General features: G+C 44.1%; 2 protein-coding genes across 3 annotated transcripts in view; one reads left to right on the forward strand and one right to left on the reverse strand.

Moving 5' to 3' along the window:
- Positions 1-15395, reverse strand: part of LOC6554700 (poly(U)-binding-splicing factor PUF60-B) — a 43696-nt gene that overhangs the window by 11412 nt on the left and 16889 nt on the right. The window lies entirely within an intron of this gene.
- Positions 8282-9878, forward strand: LOC113563734 (lipoprotein lipase). Its single transcript, XM_026975887.1, has 2 exons — positions 8282-8916; positions 9077-9878. The coding sequence occupies exons 1-2, from the start codon at positions 8330-8332 to the stop codon at positions 9876-9878; spliced, it is 1389 nt and encodes a 462-aa protein (XP_026831688.1). The 5' UTR covers positions 8282-8329.

A 15395-nucleotide genomic window follows, 5' to 3' on the forward strand; every position in this document is an offset into this window, starting at 1 on the left:
AAAAAAGAGGAGAGTTCGTTTGAAAGGAAAAATCCCTAAATAAAAAAAATTGGTCGCTGCTTGGGACGATTTTCAGTCTTAAATTGGGACCATGTTTTTTTTTTTGTGTGCCAAATGAAACGCATGTGTGTGTGTGTGGGTGGGTGGCAAATACAAAACGTGGGGCGCACTGCGTGTTGCGTTATGTGCGTTATTGATTTTTGGCCCAGGAAATGGGAAATAATGCCAAAGGATATGAAATTTATTAAAATAGATTGCAAAATAATTCAATGAAGATGTCGAAAGGCAAACTTTGACGGCAGTGGGGTGCGCAAGTAGATTTCATTTTGGGGTGGGTAAGGTTTTTCACCAGCACGTGTGTATTTGTGTGGCTTTTCCTCCGTCGGTTGTTGAACTTTCCGAAGCGACGTCGTCTGCCGCATTTTTTTTTTTTACCGTGTGAAAGACGTCTGTCAATTTTATGGCTACTGACCCAGAAAAATGGAATGCTCAGGAAACCTTAGCATCGATGGCAGCAGGACGTCCCAAATACGGCAAGGATTTGCTGGGCGCCGCAAGTCGTGTGGGAAAACCCCGAATATGAAGTTGGCGATGACATCAGCAGTCGTCGCCGCGATATGTAATTCGATTAGGCGCACTTAACGTTCGCCCTCCTCCTAAAGAAGCCCCCGCACTTCCCCTCCCTGCCCTGCCACGCATTTTAATTGCGTCAAATAAACAGAATAAACAGCGGGGAAGGTGCTTGGTCACGAGCCATCATCCAACTTTTTATGGCCTCGCCTCGGACTTGGTTGGCAACACATTAAGTTAAGCACTTGGAGGTGACTTGATGTATTTGGGGATAATACACTGGGCAAGCCAGCCAATCGGCCACTAGTTTGTTGGCTAAGCACTAGAATTGAATGTGATATAAATAGGGCCATAATGAACGTAAGAAAATCAAATTTATATGTGATTAGGGAGGGGCTAACGTAGGCTTTATCACTAGAACATGTCTATAAAAATCTGTGGCTGTTGGTGAGTGAAATACCTAATGTTACCCCATATCATGGTATTACTACACATTCTACCACACTGACTAAAATCTTCAATATATTTCCCCATCGTCCTTTAAAGACTCCCTGGCTCAAAGCAGCTTGTCAGGCAAAAGTAATTTCTAAGCCGCAACGGCGATCCGATGACAAACTGCAATCTGAAAACCGTAGTCGTTTGAGCGTTTTTTCCCCTGGGCCAAAAATTGCAATGCAATTTACCGGATCCATTGCCAGAAACAACAAAAACAATCGGGTGAAAAAACATGAGAGTGAACGAAAAACAAATTGCTCGGCTTTGCTCTTCAAAAGCCCTGCAACAATTTCCCACTCTCTCACCTGTCCTTTGTCCTTTGTCCTTTCGCCCTGCATTTAACACCCACACCCACCCAAGTTGCATCAAATTTATGTAGACTCAAAACTGCAGTTCGGTGAAAAGCGCGAGAGAGCGAGTGGTATTTTCATTGAGAAAAATGCCACAAAATGAAAATGACGGCAACTCTTTTCGAGCTAAAAGCGTATGGCGCAACTTTATTGTTTTTACATTTGATTTTTCCCCAACCCATGGAAAGGGAAGGCAGCGTGTTGGAGCTGGAGAAAAAAGGAAAAAAGGAAAACCACTTGCACTGGGCAAAGTGCAGAGGGCCACGGAAAACGCCGCATAAGCTCGGCTCTGGGAAAAGTCTATATATCATATATGTGCGATTTACGGGGTGGGTGGCATTCGTTCATCGTTTCGGAGAACTGGAAGTAGCGAGCGCGGCAGCGACTGGAAGTAACCACCCTCGAATGCGAAGCGTCGGGCCGTACACCGAGCGAAAATGTGCCCCAGTAGGATGCATTTCCACCGGCGGCATATGTACAAATAACGCTGTGAGTGGCCGAACAGAGATGGAGAGAGGGGCGAGCGAAAGAGACGGCTGGCAGCAACCCCCTGAAATCGGGGGAGATATTTTGCAATTGGAATGCGCGCGCAACCCTCGAAAAGCCGACGAAAATCGAGACGATGGTGGCCGCTACCCTGGGCTGCCTTTCAGTCAACTTTGGGTTTCCGTACGTGCAATTTATCCCGGACCGATGACGGATCACATGTACCTCGAAAGCGGGCCACAAACTAACCCAAATCCCCGTTGGATAGTCCCCATCTACTGAGAACTATACTCCCCAATGTGTTTCAGGCAGTGAACAAAGTGCTGCGAACTAATTGATGTACTCCCAACCACTGAGGAGATCTGAAAAGGATATATACCATGTATACCATGAAATCGGACGCTTGCCATTGATATTGTCCTGTCACAGCAGTATTGTAACACTATATTATAGCTTACTGCTGGGTCGGGGCATTAACATTGTTGAGCGTCATTAGCAACGAGCGGCGGTCAGGAAAAAAGCGAGAAAAACGCACCAAGCTTTCTTTTCCGGCTTTGTGGAAATTACACACACACATGCACACACACACATGCACACACACATGCACGCACGAAGGAGCTTGTCCAGTGCGATTGTGTGTGTATATGAGCGACCGGAAAAATCAATTTTCCATTTTTAATTCAAAGCTCACACAGCACAGGACACTCGCACACACGCACACAGCGCACGTGCATGTATATATGAAATGTACTTATATATGTGTAAGTGTGTGTGTGTGTATCGGGCCGAAAAGGGATAAGCAGGATGCTGCAAATTCTGCAGGACGAGCGAGAAGCACTGCGCGTGAGAAAGGGACAGCAGCATCCAGAGAGTGAGAGAGCTAAGAGAGAGATTCCGCATACAGGGATAAATCCCATTTCGTGTAGACAAAAGCTGAGAAATTAATCAGAATCAGCTTGAAAAAATTCAAATAATTATAGTTTGTAATCTAAAAAGTGGGAAGTTGTTAGGACTTTTAGGGAGATCCAACTGGTATTTGTATAAAAGGATTTTGACTAGAAGGCCAAAAACGAAGTAACGACCACTCCCTGATTTTTCGTGGGAGTTTCTGGGTGGGCTTAAGAAAGGCATTACGGGGGATGCAGAGGCTTGGCATCCGCCTCTTTTTTTTCGGCCCGGAAAATTGTTGCCAACCCGAAAAGCCGTAAAAGTTCGAAGAAATGCCCAAAAAGTTGCACCAGAAACAGCAGAGCAGCATCCGCCGAGCATCTTCATCAACAACCCCTAAATATAATCCCACTGCATTATCTGGGCAAAAGGGGCCTGCACAAGGATACCAAAAGCAAACAACAAAATCCACAAGGATGACAAAGAACAATGATGAATTGCGAGATTGAGGGCAGGGCAGAACTGAGCAGAGCAGAGCAGGGACAGCTGAAAAATGGCATTTAAATGCAGTTTCGGTGCGAAAGGTCCTGCGGGGCACCTGGGAATCTCTCGCTAGGGGTGGCTCTCTCTCTCTTTCTCTTCAAAATCTCGCGTTTCTGCAGCTCGCTGGCGATGATGATGGTCTGCTAAATGTGATTTAATCCGCTAATAGGGGGGTGGGGTACGAGACTTGCCGGCGTGCTATGCACATGCTGTTGCTATTTCATCATTACCGCTTTGGGCTTATGCCCCTGTCAGCGAGGATCAAAGCTGTTTTGGGCGTTTCTCGGCAGCTGTGTGCCTGTATGCGTGTGTGTGCGTGTGTATCTGTGTCCTGTGCCCTGTGTCCTTTGCCTAAATACTTCGAAATTGGCCAAGCGCTTGTCGTGCACATTAAATTGACAACGCTTAGCTGTGCCTGAGGTAGCCAAACTGTTTCAACATGCGAAAAGGGTTCTGCAGTCATCCTGTGCATCCTTGTGCCATGATTAAGGATTAAGGGTTGCTGCATTTAATATGCACCGACGGATGTGAAGTGCTTTCGTTTGGAGCGAAAATGTCACAGTTGACATGCAAGCCATGAGTTGGAATACTTAATTCGCAGAGGATTACTATCTACATTTCGCAGCATTTCATAGGGATTATCTACATGATGCATAATGGCTTCATAATAAACATGCTTATTTTAATACAAATGATCAGTATTCTCATGTGAAGAGCTCTTTATTAAGGACGATGTCATTTCACCTAAATAAACTTGTCAATGAGTTGATTTACTTTTAGCCTTATATCCTTTCTATGTTGTCTGACAACCTATAAATTTAGAGAACTCTCCATTAGCCCCCTTAAATAATTAATTGCCACAACAAAATAATAAAAAAATGCAGGTACACGTCTCATACAGAAAAAACAATAAACGGAAGCTGGTGATAAAAAGTGCGGAAATTACGTTGACCTAAAAATAAAATTGCCAACCAAGTTTGCCGGCATTGCCACCTAGACACACACACACACTCGCATAGAAGGCTACAAGCGAAAAAGAGAGAGAAAAGGGTGCAGAGTGAGAGAGAGGGAGAGGGCAGGATACGCACTTGCACTCGTGCACCTCAAAAATGATGAAAAGGTAAACGCTCAACTCACACAAACGCACATGACATCAAAAGACCCGGCGTAAATGGCAGTGGATTCGTCAGGGATAAGAAGGATATATATATGTGGGCAAGGGTCCTTTCGAGGCTGGCTGTGCACGTAACTGCGTGGAAGAGCTGACGAGCTGAAGGGTTAAGGTAAGTGGTTCCCAGTAACCACGAACGATGTGTCCTCCACCCACAGCCATATGCAAATCGTCGGTGCTTTTGTGAGCTTATTAAGTGCTCGAAAGTGCATTACAAAAAATATACACCCACACGCAGGGCAGAGGAGGTGAGCAATGGGGATCAAGGACCTGCAGCCGGAAAAATGCTTTCAAGTCAACCCACTCGGAAATGAGAACCCTGCGATGGCTGCTCCCTTTTTTCGCTCTCTTACGCCGAATGACAGCATCGAAATGAGCGACTACATGGAGAGAAATTCAAGACAAATGTTGTATCTTCAACAAGAAAGAAACAAACTATAAATGAGTACTCGATTTTTAAATGAACTTCCATTTGACACCATTCAAGAACTGTCCAAATTATGGAAACAAGGTGGTGTCCTGATTGCAACATAGCAAGCACAATAGCTCCGCCCAGCACACACGTGTATTGCTTACAAAACTTGTCCCGCTTTGGGTGTAATTTGCTAATTAAAAGGTGTGACAAAAGTGGGGCCAGAGCCCCATAAAAAGTCTCAAATTACCGAAAGCATCCTTCAACAAGTAAGTGACAAGGACAGTTGGCCAGGAGTCACAGACCACAACCCAGATGCTTGCTCATTTGCATACAATATCCTCTCAGGTGAAAATGAGGGGCCTTCGTGGAGGAGCAAGAGATGGGGGAAAGCGCCATTGAAGATGCCACTTGAGGATGTCAGACAAGCCAGACATCGCTGGCAAGTGGCCACTTAGGCGTCTGAAGGACTCTGTAGAGCCGGAAGTTCCTCTTGGCTCCTTTATTCACTCAGGGAAATTAACAAACAGGGCGCTTGTACTTACAACTTGCTAATAGAAGTATTTACCGAAAGTGCGCAGAGCTGTATAGTTATTGTCTTAAATACAAAATAATAGATACAAAAAATTGCATTTCGGAGGAGAGCACTAGCTTAGATTAAAAGAAAAAATATTTAGTCCTCACAAGAAAATATTTAAAAAATATATATATTTAAATAACAGAGAAAGATAAATAATAACAGAAAATCTTGAATAAAGGACACCCGAAAAGCTTATGGTAAAGCACTAAGTCTTTGGAGCTTATTTGGAGAGCTTTTTCCTGATGGGGAAGTTAACTACTGGTAAGGAGAACAAAAATCCAGGACACCTAACAAATCAAAGTTGAGATGCTTTTGAAAAAGCTTTTCGTCGAGCTTTGCTATCCGTCGATGGATAAAGGATACAGCATGTTAGCTTTAACAGTTGCTGGGCAGAATTGCTACATGAATTTAACATTTGCAAAATTATTTATGTTGGATATAAAAAATATAATTTTGGGGGAAATATGTATCATTGTTTTGAAATATTGTTACAATCTTCAATTCTCAACTCAGCTTTTGCGTCTCTCTATTTTTAATATTCTGCATCCTAGTTATGATTTTAAAGTACAAAACTACTTTCTGTTCAAAAACTACTAATACTGAGTGGAATAATAAAAATTCGAATAGCCACTATATTCACATTTTAATAAACCATTTGAAGAGGCACTTCCTTTGCTAGTCATCTAAATTTGATGTCAAAAGCCTCACTCAGCCCTAACTGATGTAACAAATTCGTTTACGCCGCTCATTGTTTACCCACAACAGCAACAAAGCCACAAAGGGCGTGCATGGGGAATATCAGGCTGAGTCAGCATCTTTGAGCCGACGCATCCTGCTTATGCTCGCAGGATGCAGTGCGACAAGTGCCACTTGAGAAAATGCTTCTTTTTTAGCGATGGGCTACACCCATCCGCCAGCATGAAGGGTGCACGGCACACTCGACTGGTAAATGCTGACACCAAAGACCGGCTCAAGTATTTTGCGGGCAAATAGTCAAGAGGACGGGACTCTACGGCCATCCTCTACTCTACACCCATGGACACCCACCCACATCCTTAACCAGTCTGAATATGCTCGTAATAAAAGTCACTCGAGTGACATTTTTGAGCTTGCGGCCATAAAGTAAAAGGCAAACAAAGCTCAGACTGCCGGAGTTCCTTTTCCAGTTGCTGTTTTTAATCGATTATTGTCGCGTTATTGTTTTTTATCCCCCATCTCTGCGATGGCAAACAAATCCTGTCTGAGTGTCGCATTGCAACAACAATGGGCATGCAGCAAAAAAAAAAAATGCAAATGCAAAAGTCGCAGCACAAAAGATTGTACATTGAACTTGTGCCGTATCATCATCATCTCTTCGGGGGCGGAAGTGATTTCACGGCGGGAGGCGAATTGAAATGTCCTCGCATGCTCCGTGACATCATATTCAATATACTCGCACATAATCCCGATAAGAGCGCGGTCTGAGATATGGTTACCTTCGTTTATCTTTCCCTGCTCCTTGGGGCTTTTTTACTACCCTACATCACGGCGTACTCGTTGTTTTCGTCACGTTTTGCGATCGGCGATAAACCCAATGGAAAACAGCTATGTCCTGCAGCAGTTCCTTCGTCCTCGTTCCTTCCATTTTCAGGCAAGAAATGCACGCGCCGGATGTCGTTAAAATGGCGACCGCCACTTCCGGTGGGCGGAATTCGCGGAAATATGTGAACTTACCTGAAACGTAAACAAGCAGAAATGTGCAAATTTTCGATTAGTATGTTTATGCCGCAGGCTTAAGAAAATGTTTTTTTGTGGGGAAACGCAATCACGAGATTGAGATACAAGTGTTTTAAATAAAAAGAGTATGTTCATCCAATCGCGGGCTGTCAAAACACCAATTTACTATGTATTTAGTTTAAAAGCGTATTAAAAAAGTTGGGAATTTATTTTATTATCAGGCAATGCGAAAATGCGCTTTTGAAGGTTTTGGTTATTTACTTCCGTAATGAACAAGTATTTGTGTTATTTAACAATACTTTCCGAAATATTTTAGGCCAGTATATTGACCTATCCCAAAAAAGATTGAACTCCCGCCACCGCGTGTTAAATGGTAAAATAACTTGGTCAGTGGCACAGATTCCCCTCATGTCCACTCACTACCAGAACTTTTGTTGACCCAACAGATTAGCAGCTAATGGGAAGGCACTCTTCCAGTAATTCCCGTCAACTCAGGCATTAACAATTACCTCTCGTTAAGATCATTGAGTGTCATTGAGTACGAGAGTGGGAAAAAGTGTGAAGTTCTGCATATTAATAGCCCGAAAAATGAAATTGGTCAAAATATGCTGGTAAATGCCTGGTTTTCGTTCAGTTCGATTCAGTTTTGCATGCCAGTTCGTCGAGAGAAGATCAGATATCGAAAATATGGCAAAAGTCCAACATTTGGCAGTCGTTTTGCAGGCAGGTGACTATCATCATCTTCATGAACTGCTGGAGCATCAGTAATGTACACAGACAGAAAATATCAGAAACCCTATTGTTATTTAGTGTCTCTTGTGAAAGTTTATGCATAATACTCGTATAATCATTTTAAAGTTTCACTTAAACAGTGCTGGCTAAATGTGAACACCCATTCCGTGTTCTATTACAATGACTTCTGGTTTTTCCTTGTGTGCCTTACTCATTTGCGGATTGGACCAGTTGCACAGTTTCGAACCTAATGCACTTTCATTTCGTTGACACCAGTTTGTTTGTGGCTCGCTGCAGCAAAGCTGAAAGCGACTGATTACAGGCCAGGTTCTGAGGACTATAATGTCGCTGCAGACAACAATCAATTGCAGCAGGGGGAGAAGGTGATGGCGACGGCGATGGCGAAGACGAATCCGAGACCCGCAGTGCAAGTAAAAGTGGCAAATGAAGTGGAAAGTGCCCTCAGAATGGGAACAATGATTCTGCGGATGAGAAATCGGGCCGGTGAGCGGTGGCAGACGAACTACTTTGACACACAAATGCCACTGCCGTCATCTGGCCTAATGAGTCCCGGCCTGCTGCCAATATTGGATGAGCAGCATGGGCGGCAGGAGCCATTTGAGAGGCATTACTTGGCCCACGGGCCCAGTACGGTTGAACAGCAATTACTACGCCTGCAGCCGGACTACAAATTGCTGTACAGCGCCGAGCACCACACCTATTTCCACCTACACACCCTGCTCCCGCAGGACAATGCCAACCGCCAGACAGGAGCATCGCAATCCGAGCAGGCATCGCCACATCGCCGGCTGTTCCAGCAGGTCGTGGGCAACACACTGACCGCCGCCTTTGGGCTGAATGTGATGGACAAGGGCGACCAGGAGCAGAAGGAGCAGTTCACCAGCGAACCGGTGAACCTCTACGATGCCGCCTCGTTGCGCCGGTCTCGCTTCAGTCCCTTCAATCCCACCAGGTGAAAGCTACCCGACCATTATCTGCCGGTTTTGAGAGCCATTTCGAAGACCAATTTCGGCTTTGAAAGCCGCTCGGCAAATGGAAGCTAGTTCTACTGCCCTAAAACCTATTTGGGCTGCAGTCAAGAAATATATGAATAAGATATTTATACTTTTCAGAATCCTCATTCACGGCTGGTTGGGCAATGAAAATGCCAACATGTACAACGAGCTGTTGCCAGCTTATTTTGATCTGAGAAATGGCAACTACAACATCTTCACCGTGGACTGGGGACGTGGAGCCATAGCGGACTATATAACGGCCAGCTATAGGGTCAAGCCGGTGGGTCAGGTTTTGGCCAAGTTCGTGGACTTTCTGCACCAGGAGGCGGGCATGCGTCTCGAGGATCTCCAGCTCATCGGATTCAGCATGGGCGCACATGTGGCGGGACTGGCGGGAAAGCATATGCAGAGCGGTCGCCTTCGGATGATCCGAGCTCTGGATCCGGCTCTACCCTTCTTCCGGTACGCCAAGCCGAAGGAGCGGCTGACCACCGAGGATGCCGACTATGTGGAGGTGCTGCACACCAGTGTGGGCAGCTATGGATTTGATCGACCTGTGGGCCATGTGGATTTCTATGCCAATTGGGGCAGCCAGCAACCAGGCTGCTTTTGGCATGAATGCAGCCATTGGAGAGCATTTATGCTGTTTGCCGAGAGTCTAGCAAGGGATCAGGAAACGGGCTTCTTATCCCAGGGCTGTCCAGCTGGTGAATGGCAGCAGTTGACCCGATTCCATCGCTGCCCAAACGACACCGGAGTTGTACAGACCATGGGCGGGGATTTGGCCAACGTGTCGCCGGAGTTCTTGGCCCAAAGACAGGGTGTCTATTATTTCCAAACAAACGACCAGCCACCCTATGTTTTAGCACAAAATGCCAGCTCGAATAGGACGGCACACATAAAAAAAAAAAAAAAATAAATAGCGAAATGGCTGTGAGAACGTAATGAGGAAAATGCAAGTGCAGTTCGCGTTTTTATTTCTAATTAGTAAGTGCATGTGTACTATACACACTCTCACGTGTGTGTATTTGTGCTGTCCCATTTCTAAAAGCCGGCTGGCAAAATTAAAAAATGCTGCCATGTGTAAAATGCTTTTCATGCCAGTCGCAGGCAGTAAAAATAGCAAAAAAAAATAAAGAAGGGGAGTACAAATTATGAAAACATCCGTGCGGGAAAAATAAGGAATAACACAAAAACTAAGCGTAGTTCAGTCTGGAAAATCAACTAGAAATATGTGCGCCAAAAAAAAAATGTAGGAACCTAAAAATCTTGTCTGGAAAATTAAAAACTTGAGGTCCAGTACCTAAACTTGTATTAATTCCATTCTTGTAACTGCCACATACGTGTATAATAAAAGTAAAAGAAAATTAAACAAAGGTACTTTGTTTAAATGTACTACCATTTTTTACACTAATGAAGCCGTGTATCTAGTTAAGTTTGAAGTGATAAGTAAACAAGCTCATGGAAAAGTTGCAAAATAACCCCAAGCTAGTGAAAATGTTTGGAAAAACAAAGAAGAACTTCTCGTGAGTCCCATTAATGTTTCAGCCTGCATGCTGGCATTATAAATTCAAAAACTTGGCTTAGCTGGCAAGTCAAGGCTTAAATGGCCAAGGTAACACACTCCGCCAAAATATATAGCACACTTTGGGGCATTGAGACCTTGGTTCTGGCCAAATTGTCGCACGGCTGCCGCTAATGTGATTTTTACGCATCATTTGAGTGAACATCAGGCCATTGGCCAAAGGGCACAAAACCGTCGAAAACTTGGCAGCTGCGGATGGATGCCATAGAAAATTTCGAGAGCAAATATTGGCAAAAGCAAGACAAATATTGCGCACAACATTCCCTTGAGTTGATAAAAATAATGTGAGTCGCAAGGGTATTTTTTCTTAACATTTTTGTAATTTGTCAAGTGTGTTTGAATTCATTTTCCAAGAGGTTGCATATAAAATGTACTTGCTGAAACTTCACCAGGCCTGACTAAGAAAAGTCGATGAAAATATTTAAATAAATTATATAGGCCTTGCTTAACTTTACAAATTGAAATGTATGCGAAAACTTTTGTTGAATTTTCCCGCAGTTTTCCTGCTTAACCGCACTGTAACATAGTTGATAGGTAAAATATGTAAACATATTTTCACCTTGTTTATCAGTACTAATTCTATACTTTCTTACCACAAAATAGTTTCTATATAATTCATTTTGAGATAACTTGGATTACTTTTAACTTAGTTAACAATCTTCGCACAGAATTTAATATTTTCCTTCCACTGGCTGCTCAAACCGAATTTGCACTCATTCGTTTAAACTTTATCTCTCTTGCAGCAGCACTAATAATTAAATTAGCTCGAGAGAAGCCAAGATATTCACTTTGTGACTGGAGAATTCAACTTTTTTCCTTGGCTAACTGGTCTGATTATTTCCTTCGGGGCAGACAAAAGAATCGAGTGCAAAACGAATCGAATAAAACCCGCCGACTGTTGCCAGTTGTGCACTGCAAAGCAAACTGAAAATGTTCTCAGCCAAATGGAAAAACTACAAAAAAGAAGGCAAAAAAGATGGCTAATTTGTGTCGCGTCTTCCAGCGAAGGGTTGTGAATGGATTGTGGGTGATTGGAGGTGGTTGGAGGTTTAGGTGGAGGTTACTCTGGGAAGCCTATGAAATGTGGCCCGCACTTGAGCCAAAGAGTTGACGCACAGACTGCGGCAGCACTGAACGGAAAACTGAGCTGAGCGCTCAGACAATGCATTCCTAATTCCTGCCACGGGGTGGGAAATTGGCAGGAACCAGTGCACGGTAAATAAAACTATGGTCTAAAGAACATTTTAAACCTACATTGCGAGTACGAGCCAAAGAACACATTAACAACAAGAATAAAGAACAGGTGTAATACAAGTAAATAATTTACAATTTCATTTCATTTCCCTATGATTTGAGATGTGGTAACTTGCTTGTTAAAATGTTTTCCGTGTAGCAAGAGTTTAGTGCTTGTTCCTTTTTCGGAACTGGCAGCACATCAAACCGAACCGAGTGCAGGTCCCCCAGAAGCCGTCATAAAGTGTCGCGTTCCGAGCTTCCGTTCCGTTCCGGTTACCTCCTGCTGCCCACATTCCCACCTGCCTTAACCCGCCTTGGCTTCCGGCGCACGCACCCAAACGGACGGATAAGTTTGCCAGCTGTTTGTCTCCGGCAGAAAGCGCATATTACTTTGCCCACAAGCAGCACTGCTCACAGTAATAAGCAGGCGGATTAGCCGGCTATTCATCTGCTCATCTCTGGGGGAAAAGCGGGAGCTCTCGCGTCCTGGCAGCTTAGTGCACAAAAGCCACCGTTGGAGCACTTGGGAAATCTCAAGTTTGGGGCCTCTAATACGTCTGAGCCCAGTAATGCCCACCCGCCTCTAACTGAACTGTTTAAATGACTTGTGCTGCCTGTCATTGTGCTCTTTTCCAAACTAAAGTTTAAACCCAGCAAGCTCATATGCGTGGCTTTTCCAGCTATCAAATTGTGAAACAATTTTCCTATTGTTTTGACACAAAGAATTAACGTAGCAAAAAGCAGCACTCGCTTTGTAACTCGCATCTGAAAAACTGCAAGTGAAACTGGGGGGAAATGTTCGGCTGAATGGGGCGCAACCAATGTTTGACAAGATTGTGGCAACAAAAAAGAGGAAAAACCCCGCCACCATGTGGGTGGGTGTGGGTGTGGGTGTGGTTGCGAAAAGATGCCCGACAACAGCAACAGCAGGTGGCCTTGGGAGGTGGAAAATTGTGGGTGCGAGTGGGTGGGTGGAGCTCCGTTGTCAACACACACAGTTGGAGGTCCTCTCGGCCAGGTGACCAACGGAACGTTTATTTAATTGAAAGGTCAGTCGGTAGGATACAGTTGCCTAAACCGTTTTCTGCGGAGGGGGTGGGGGGCTGAACCACAGTGGTGAGCGCAACAAAAGGTTGATTAAGGCCAAAGTGAAGAACACAATGGTAGGTGGGATGGGATTAGTTGCTAGAAGGGATTTCAATGACTAGCTGAGCGCACTGAATTCAATGGCTCGAGATATGGCCAGCAAGAAGACTAAATAAGTGGAAATGGTGTAAGCCAGCTAATGAAAGGAAAATACTTTCAAGCTAAGCATATTCGGTATTCACTTCAAATAGTGGCACTTATAAAGTGGGCCAACTTATTACCTGTAAAAAGGAAGCTAACTATCAAATCAAACTAGCTGGTAACAATTACATCACTTGGCAGACAATTACGAGCGGAACAAGGACTTTTGGATTTTCGTGGGGCAGAACGCTGCACTTACAGCCAAAACTCACTCAAACAATTAGCTCAAAAGGTGAGGTTGAGGTCGATCGGTGGGTGTGACTCACAACGCGGCGTCGTCAAGCTGAAGCCCTATGAAAAAGTTTCAGTTTTTGCGCAAACAAATTGGATTATTCGATTACGTGTTTGTACAAGCGCAGTGGAATAACGTTCATGGGGCTGTCGAGGGGTTGGGGGGCCAGGTGAAGAAAAACCAGGTGAGTTTCAGGTGGAAGGGGGCTACAAGGTGGCTGAGGTTGGATTGTAAAGCGGCCAAGGGAACAAGTTTTTAAGGGCACCTCTGGGGTTCGGTTTCTTTCTTTTTTTGTACGTAGGGGTTGCAGTTCCCTTGTTTGATTTTGATTTATTTGGCTTTTGTTTGCCAATTGGCAAATGTTTGCCAATCTATAGAGAGCAGAAATGTAATCTATTATAGATTCACTTCATCTTTGCTGGACGGAAAATGGGAACTTTAAAGTCGATCCTAAAACTCTTAAATACATTTGAGAGGCTAGTACTAATCATTTAATGTAACTCTCGGCACAATAGCAGATATCACATATCCCATGCGATTTTAAGCTACTTCATTCTTGCCCCATAAGAGAGTGCCTAAAAATAAAGCCCAACCAACTGAGCGGCGCCCAAATTGAAAGTCAATATAGTGAACAGTTGGCAAACACCTCGTGCTGCCAGCAACTGCAATTTATTGTTACAAACTGGCTTAATTGCTGGCCAACTGGTGGAAGGGGCTTTTAAAATTCTGCCCAACTCTTTTCTAAGCTTTTATTGAACGTGAAAACGGGGTGAATTGGGTGTGTGGGATGTGCGGGATGTGTGGGGGCACTTTGATTGCTTGCTTTTAAAATGAATTTTATATATAGTGGCTTTGGCCAGGTGTTTGACATTTGTGCTCTTATTTATTTTGCTTTTAATTTCTTGTTCGCCATTGAGCGGCCCGCAGCTGTCACTGTGTGTGTGTGTGTGTGAGTGTCAGATGGTGCGTATGAGTGATTTTTAATTTAAATTTAAATCAAACAGAAGGCAAAACCAGAGGCCAGCACGCAAGTACCCCACATCCTTGCTCTAATGAAACCCAAGGCAGCCCGCAGCTAAGAAGAAACTCCAAAATCAACAAACTAGTGGCAAAATGGCGCAAAATGGGCGTCCGAGCAAAGTGAGAAGCACCAAAGTTTGGGGCACTGGGTGGCTGAGGAACAACATGTGCGAGTTATGTACAATCGATAAACTCGAGCGGAGCGTATTTTGCTGACGGCTGACAATTAACCCCTTACGTGCCAATTGGTAGCTAAATAAATTAACCCACACACAAGCACCGGCGCATCGTTGCCAACAACGAAGTCAGCAAAAATCTTGGCATTTTAATTGGCCCTGCCGACGCCTTGAAGTTGGCCATAAAAAAGTTTACTCACAGTCAACTTGAAAGGCTTTAACGGAAACGTAACCTTAATGCGAAGCGCCTTGAAAGCTGGCTAAACTTGACTAGCCATGGAAAAGTAAGGTAATTAAATTAGGCCCTTTGTTTACATTTTCCACAGCACCCTTCACATGTTTTTCCCGTAAACCAATGCATATTTATCAAGCATACGCCATGTGTGACGCGGTTAAAGGTCAGAAAACTTTCAAAGTACTAAAATTTAAATACTAATGGTTATGGCAGAAAATGTGTTGGTAATATTAATGCCAGTTTCAAAAAACGACGCTCTGCAAGAGGATTGCTTACCGAACAGAAAACTTCCGATATCGCAATAAAAATATATAAATCGTTCCAGAAAAACCCGCACAAGAGTCGGAAAAGTTACTTTACTTACCATTAAGCTTGACAGTCAATTCCGGCCACTCTTACACTCACATGTGCCAGACGTGCTCGGCCCTTTTCCTTTTGTGTTAAGCAAAGATCCTGGCTATCAGCCCACTGAATTTTCCGCCCATCGCCTGACACAATACGGATTGAACGGATCTACATTATAATTCATTGAACGAGCAGCGCGATTTTTGGCATTCCTTAACTGAGCTACGCCATTCCCCGGAAAGTAAAGTAAAGTGATGTAAAAAAATGGAGGGAATGGAGGGAATGGAGGGAACCCCCATCACTTTTAACAATGACATTCG

The sequence above is a fragment of the Drosophila erecta genome, unplaced genomic scaffold (assembly GCF_003286155.1).
Source record: "Drosophila erecta strain 14021-0224.00,06,07 unplaced genomic scaffold, DereRS2 tig00000000-arrow-pilon, whole genome shotgun sequence".
NCBI lineage: Eukaryota > Metazoa > Arthropoda > Insecta > Diptera > Drosophilidae > Drosophila > Drosophila erecta.

Excerpts from the sequence above, each read along its gene's own strand:
- LOC113563734 (XM_026975887.1), top strand. The coding sequence starts at position 8,330 with ATGGCGACGGCGATGGCGAAGACGAATCCGAGACCCGCAGTGCAAGTA. Across the intron at positions 8,917-9,076 it reads AGTCCCTTCAATCCCACCAG|AATCCTCATTCACGGCTGGT; the intron begins GTGAAAGCTACC and ends TATACTTTTCAG.